General features: G+C 38.1%; 2 protein-coding genes across 3 annotated transcripts; one reads left to right on the top strand and one right to left on the bottom strand.

Moving 5' to 3' along the window:
• Nucleotides 1-318: 318 nt before the first annotated feature.
• Nucleotides 319-3,840, top strand: LOC149960303 (uncharacterized). The gene has a single exon (XM_090167439.1). It carries the CDS (start codon nt 319-321, stop codon nt 3,838-3,840), a length of 3,522 nt encoding a protein of 1,173 aa, XP_090023565.1.
• A 1,778-nt stretch (nt 3,841-5,618) lies between these two features.
• On the bottom strand, nt 5,619-7,242 carry LOC149960302 (uncharacterized). 2 transcript variants are annotated; one of them, XM_090165219.1, is made up of 4 exons: nt 7,120-7,242; nt 6,874-7,062; nt 5,912-6,255; nt 5,619-5,857 (listed from the first exon to the last, which is right to left on the bottom strand). In XM_090165219.1, exons 3-4 carry the CDS (start codon nt 6,185-6,187, stop codon nt 5,687-5,689), a joined length of 447 nt encoding a protein of 148 aa, XP_090021345.1. In that variant the 5' UTR covers nt 6,188-6,255; nt 6,874-7,062; nt 7,120-7,242; the 3' UTR covers nt 5,619-5,686. Both variants share the same exon structure in this region, with proteins under 2 accessions (XP_090021345.1, XP_090021346.1).
• Nucleotides 7,243-7,547: the final 305 nt, after the last annotated feature.

Here is a 7,547-nt window from a genome sequence, read left to right as displayed (position 1 = left end):
ATTAACACTGATGGTTTTCGTCACGAGCTTCAATGAACAATTCGTCAAATTGTGAGGCCGTTGTTACATATAGGTGAAATTTTAGCATTAGTTTAAATTGGAATTTGAAGTAGTTTTAATTGGAATTTGAAGTAGTTTTAATTTGAATTTGAAGTAGTTTTAATTTGAATTTTATTTGCTGTTACTTTTAATTAATTGGAATTGGAATTAGTTTTTAACTTTAAGTGTTAATTCTATTTACTGTTACTTTTCATTTTCCTTTAGTAAGTGGTTACCATTATATTTTATCTTCTTTCTTTTTCAGCCACAATATCTAAGATGGAATACTACGAAATCAAGAGGGCTGCTCTGGGACGGAGCGCAAAATTAGGCGATCTTTACAATGTGTACGAAGGCCGATTTTTGAATCATTCCATATTATTGCAACCCGAAATGGTTGAGCAGCACAAAACAATAACAAATATGAATTACGAGTTCAAATCATCGTTCACTTTGGACGAGACGCTCTCGAAGAGGCTAAAAGGCCTGGACATTCCAGCTGACCAAACGTTGGGATTACAATTTGGGGTGCACGACGACAACCTCAAGGGATACGATGATTTAATCAAATGGGAAAAGCAAACTAACAGAGCAATCAGAGGAACATTCGTCTATTCAATTTTCATCAAACAAGAAAACGTTGATATAAAGTCGAAATGCTTTAGCGACGCGTTCATAAAGGAAGCTCAAGGTGGATATTTAACTAAAAGCACCCACGTTGTCACGGGAGTAACTTGGGGCGGCCGCATTATCATTTCCTTTGACTGTAAAATTCCGTTTGAACATGAGCGAGAAAGAACCACGACTCAACTCAAGAGATTCTTAGAGGAGTTTGAAAACCACGTAGCGAATCTAGGTCCTTTGAGAGCTAAATTAGAAGAATATGCGAACATGGATATTTCTATCAAAATTAACGGGGACGTTGAATTTGATTCGCAAATTGAGTGCAACTCTCTTGGGGATTTAATAGATTTTAAATTTCCAGAGTTGGTGAAATACGTATCGACTTCACCTCCGCGTGCCATCTACTACAACATGTTCTCAATTATTAAGATTCCTTCCATCCGTTTAAGCAGATTATTAACCAAAACTATATACCCTTTACTCTCAAGTAAATTACTAAGTATAGAAAATTATTTTTCTGAATTGAGTAAAGCGGACTGTGCCATAAAAGATTTTCTGAGAGATATCGAAAAGAATAGAGATACTAGATTCATTAATAATTTCTCTCACATTGAGAAAATTGTTTCTTACGAAAAGGACTTTCCGGGTAAACTCTTGGAGCAAAAAGATCGTTTAAAAAACATGATTTCCAATGACAGATCACAAAACAATATGGACAGTTTTAAAGCCTTGGAAAAGATCAAAGATAGATTACCCGTAAAACAAGTTAAAGCGATCCTGGATGAATTTAGCGGGCAAAGAATTGGTCTTCGATGTTATTCAGAACTCAGAGATCACAACTGCCCTTTGATACGCGATGAAAAAGAATTGGACGAAATGAAACGTCACTTCGAAGATGTTTTTGTACTTCATTACGTTCCCGAAAATGAAAATTTATTTAAAACACATGAATGGGAGAAAAATTACAATTGGTTTTTTGAAATACTCGATCAAAAAGCATCCAATGACACCATGGGTGTTTTTACAATGGAACATAAAGAGAATATGTGGATCTCTTCATGGTTTTCCCGTCAACCCAAAGTACGTATCGCTCATTATCACAAGGAAAAAGAGGGAGATAGTGACTGCTTGTCTAAAAGAGATGAGCCTGAATTGTCCGAAAACATGACCGTAACATGCACGACTAAACCTGAAAGCATTTCGGATATTATCCAGAAAGACGCTGCGTTACTTCAAGTTGCTTGCCCATCTTCGTTGTTTGGCAAATGCCAACTGACTGGAACCCACGTCTTCCACTGCGATAATTGTTATAAAGAACTGTACTACTGTTTCGACCAAAACATTTATTGCGAAAGTTGCGGGAAAGCACCAGCGACCAGCTTCGCTTTTAAATGCAGCCACCCGACACACGGAGAAGATTTCTTTCGGTTCGAAAGGGGAGACGACTTGTTGGGCATGCTCGAAAAACTGAAAAAACGCGAAGATTTGAACATTTTAATTCTGGGAGAAACGGGCGTTGGCAAATCCACGTTCATCAACGCTTTCGCCAACTACTTGAACTACGACACTCTGGAGGAAGCCGAAAAGTCGGAACTGATCGGACTCATTCCGACCTCAATCACGCTCTCCGACGAAAATTTCGATGTTATCGAAGTTAAATTTGGCGAAGAAGACCAAAACGAAGGCAACGAAGATTTCGCATCCAAAACCCAAAGCTGCAAGGCCTATTGTTTTCCCATGGCCAATAAGATGATCCGCCTTATTGACACGCCTGGGTTACGGGATACCAAAGATATCGACGAAGACGCCACAACGTTCGATAATATTATCAGCTTTATTTCTAACTTCACCAACATCCACGGAATTCTTCTGCTAATGAAGCCGAACAACTCTCGCTTAAATATATTTTGCATTCAAGAACTTTTAAAACACTTGCACAAAAGTGCCACCGAAAATATCACATTCGTCTTCACGAACTCCAAGAGCACCTTCTACAAGCCAGGAGACACTTTCTCGCCTTTGAAGAAACTGCTGGGGCAACTTAAAGACGTTTGTATCCCGCTGAACCAGGAGACCGTTTACTGCTTGGACAACGAGGCCTTCCGCTTCCTGGTCGCGCTTCGAAACGATGTCCAATTTCTGGAAGGTGACCGCGCAGAGTATTCTTTCAGTTGGGAAAAGTCGGCTTCCGAGTGCGACCGTTTGCTGAAGCGCATTGACAAGTTGAAACCTCATTGCGTTAAGGACACTCTGTCGATTAACGAGGCGAGAAGACTGATCGTTTCGTTGGTGCAGCCGCTAGGAGACATCGTTATGGTCATACAAGAAAACCTGTTCTACTTGAATTGTCAAATTGAATCTATTCGGTCCAGCAAGAACAATCGCCAACGGCTACAGAATACTCTTTACGTTAAAATGGTCGACCAACAATTCATTCCATTAACAAACCCCAGAACCGTTTGCCAGTCTGAAAAGTGCGTCATTATGGAAGGAGAAAATGAAATCTATCAGATATGCCACGATCCGTGTTACCTCAGTGATATCACCCCAGACATCGTAAATAATAAGGCGCTTCAAAACTGCGTAGTTTTCAAAGGTGATCTCTGTATCACTTGCGGCTGTTCTTGGAAGGATCACATCCACCAACGATACGTAATAAAAAAGTCGTACGTCAAGAAACTGGACCAATCGAAGGCCAGCGAAATGCGAGACTGGAAAGTCCGCCAAGAGAAAGCCGAAGAAGTGAAACTGGAGTTAGAAGTGCAGAAATCGAAATATCAGGATGAATTGGATTTTGTGATCAAAGCCAGCGCCATGTTCACGCACTTTATCACGTCCAATTCCATCACTCATCAGTCGGATTCCATCATGGACTACCTCGACTTTTTGATCAGCAAGGAAAAGACCAATTCGGCAGCGCCTTTCGAGTTGGATTTGGAAAAAGTTAAAACCGCTTATTCTAATCAGCTGCGATTAAACCAACAGAATTCGGAAGAATGCAACGCTCAAGCTGTAGAAGTACACGTCAGTATGCTGTACTCTCTCCCCCTTTTTGGCGAAAGGTTCAAGGTCATCTCGGAGCAGCACGAGAGGGCCGTTGCTCTGGAGATCGCGTCGCATTCGGAACGTGTCTACGTCCCAAAGAGTGGACCGAGAAGGTTCCATTTCCCCAAATGACCTTGCCATTTCATTTCGTTACTTTTACATTTTCTAATGAATAATTCTTAAAATAATGTTATTTTCGTTTTCCCCTAAGAACTTTAATGTTGTATTGTTCTATAGGTTTAACAATGTCCATATTTCATTAAATGTATCTTTTATGTACCGAATAAATTGTATTTCGTATTTGTAAACTTCGTATTCTATTTTAGAAACCCCCTGGTATAGCAATAAACACCACATGAGACAGTTAACTAAAGTACTGGTCAGACTATGCAATTTTATCAGTGCCAAATTAGTAGTTAATATTCAATTATAAAATTACGTGGTTTACACTTCACTAAACAACCTTTTATATTCAATTTTTGTGGGTCGCAATAGCATGACACTTGCTCACACGAGGGCTCACGATTTGGGTTTTTCCAATGGGATTATGCTGATTTTATATTGTTTTCTACTATAATATTAAATTTATAAATTAGTTGTAGTTTGTCAAAATGATTTATGTGTGTTATTTTGATAAAAGCAATACTATACAGGGTGTTCACTAAAAAACTAAAAATAATAATTAACCGAAAAACATTTTTTTTATTTCGAATTTCTATGGAACATTCCTCGTGTAGCGGGACATTTACTAGTTTGTAATTGAATGACCTAGAACCATGTCTTCAAGGTCATTTAAAACTTTCGAGAAGCATTGGGTTTACGGATTTGGTTCCAATTACAAAGTTGTTGCTCGTCATATTGTTAGTTCAAATAACTCTGATTTGACCAATCAGAATCAGCGTAGAGCGCTAACCGATGGACCGTGACTTCTCTTAACAAATGGACTATACTCGGTTTTGTCCTTTTTTGACCGCTAATACTGGACAAACTGTAGGAGCTAGGGAAAAATGACCATGGGCCATTTTTCTCCTTTGTTCAAGCCTAACAACATGTTCCAATTTGAAAAATATCGGTCGAAAGCCAAATCCCATAGAAGTTAGATAATTTAACTCAAAACCAGGGTTGGCAGGTTTTGAAAAAGTTTTTTATTTAAATAAAAATCATAACAATATTGTTTTTGGTTATCCAATTTTGCTGTTAACAGAAACGAAAAACTGATGATTTTAAAAATAAACCACGCGGTTTATTTTAATCTTGGCACAGAACATTGGAAATTTTTCTACTATTGTTTTTATTTAAAACGCATTTACAGAAGTCATAAAATTAAAAAAAATTTCAATTTGGAAATTAACTTATTATGAAGATGACATAAAAAATTTTTAAGAGCACATTTCTCAATAGGCGGTTAAGTAACATCTTTAAGCAAATCGCCAAGAAATAATATTTCTGAGAACAAGGTCCTGGAAGTTACGGATTTTAAAATGCTGGTTGAAATAATGGAAACTTTTCACTCTTTAACCGGACGTTGTGTTTTTGTTAAGTTTTTTTATGACCCTACACTAATTATTACGTTTACCCTCAGCACGTAATGAAAAGGAGGAACCTCTAACCAGTGGGTAGTGAACATGCACACCCGCGTAGAAGAAGTAGGTCTGACTTTTCACCCAGTGACACAAACTGATTGAACGAGGCGAAAATGGTAAGGACTCCACCATCCCACTAAGGTTTGATCGTATGTCCCAATTTCAGATATTTCTCAAAAATAACAACTTCTTTAAAACGTTAACCATTTAATGCAAAATTTGCAAGTACCGTTTGCCTAGAGAACATTAAAAATTTTTTGAAATACGTGGTTTTAAGTTCGGAGATTTTGCCCAAGTTTAAAAAATTCGAATTACAAAAATCATTACTTAAAAAGGAGTTTTATTAATTCACCACGAAGGCATTAGTCGCTTGTATTATATTAATAAAAACACGCTCACAAATTAAGTCGTGGAATAAGCGTATAGTTGAAGTGGCCCTGGTTTGCCCAGCAATTCCAAGATTGATCCCACAGACGACGCCTTCGGTTCTTCGACTTCCCAACAACGGAATGGACAGGGATAGTTCGATCAGATACTGGCGCGTTGGTGTTATCAGCGAGTGGAACCTATTTTGCCAGAAAGGGGTGGAAATTTACACTCCGTAAATTTGTTTACCTTACTTTCAACAGCGAAAACTCGGTCGTTGAATAACCAGAAATGATTGTCCCTGGGTTTTCTACGAGAGCTGTTGAATTAAGAGAAACCACTTCGGTCACGGAATGCTTCTGGGTGACTACTTGCCAGTACACCATTCCACCGGTAAGAGCCAACAGCGCTAAACATGCGGCTACAATCGCAACAACTAACGCTTTCGTTAATGGACAGGATTTTCCCGATGAAAACGAGAGTTGCTGGCGACTATGATCCTCGCGGTATTTGAGACTCGTCCTGAGCATGTGGTTGTGAATCAGATGAGAGAGGTCGTAGTCGAGGGAATCCGAGAAACGAACCGATTTCTTGGTCTCTACGAAACGGAAAATCAAGTCATGGTATCAAAAATATTGAAAGGCTAATCAATTCTTGCATATTTTAAAGACTATGTTTCTACTGCTTTCAATTCTTCTTGAAGACTTTTACACGCGCTTTGTTTACACCTTGTTAAGAAGATGCAGACGAACTTTCGCTACCAAGTACACTTAGACCAAAGCGACATATCACCCAAAAGTTTATCAGTCAGGGTTGGACATAAAGGCACTAGTCACGGCCTTTGACTACTAAAATAAATGCTCTGACTACCAAAATTAATTGAAATCTGGGGGCTCACTAGTCAATTTGACTGGTGAAAAATTTACGTAAATATCCATAAGTAAATGGCGAATATGGCGTATCAAAAATTCATCAATCCCATTTTATTTAAAAAAAATTGTAATCGGCCAAATTAAGTCATGTAACTCAAGTGATAATTAACTCCTATTTTTAATTCTGACGGGTAAAACAAAATGTTGGCTGTCTTTGTTTTTATACCCCCCCTAGTCAGTGACTAAAATAAATTAAGCTCACTAGTCGGGCAGACTGCTATTACCCCGTAATTCTTACACTAATAAATAGGTAGCATTTTAGCAATACTTATATTAAGACTTACTGTCAAGGTTATCACTGTCGTTCGTGGAAGTATAACCGAGTAGCAGCTGATGTCCTCCGAAACAGAGGGTACTTTCAGGTCACCGTCAACTATATTGATCGTTTTCACGTTGTCGCTTGTCGTTATTACGGGCGTTGAATAGTTCATTGATGATACCTCCGTTATATATCCGATGTCTTGTTTACCATTCTACGACATTGCGAAGTTATAAGTGAAAATAAATAAAATAACACTCGAGAAACTTACCTCAACGTTTAATGTATGTTGCATCGTGGACACCAAGACAGTCATCGCTGAGACGTATTTTATTGATATTATTTCAAAATATTATTTATAGAAATGATATCCAACTATCGAATTATCCGAATGGTTAACGGTAAAAATTTGTGCATATATATAGAGGTAAAGAAAAAACTATAATTTATAAAACCTTTCAGAAAAAAATCCATAAAAACGGCAGATAATAAGAACCATCAACTCCAAAAAATAATTTCAGTTCATTAGTTGAAAATATATCATGATAATACACCTGTTATCTAGAAGTTACTTGAAATCTGATCCCCGCTGCTTTTTCAAAAGTGGTTGTCTAGACGATCTCGACCTTAAAAATGTGGTCTTTCGGCTCCCGAACTTGGTCTTCCCCTGGTCTCGACAAGTCTCTGAGGGGAAACGGA

This window comes from Leiobunum rupestre, chromosome 2 (assembly GCF_980474605.1).
Source record: "Leiobunum rupestre chromosome 2, qqLeiRupe1.1.hap1, whole genome shotgun sequence".
NCBI lineage: Eukaryota > Metazoa > Arthropoda > Arachnida > Opiliones > Sclerosomatidae > Leiobunum > Leiobunum rupestre.
Note: the sequence above shows the minus strand (reverse complement) of the source record. Positions and strands in the feature narration are given on the sequence as shown.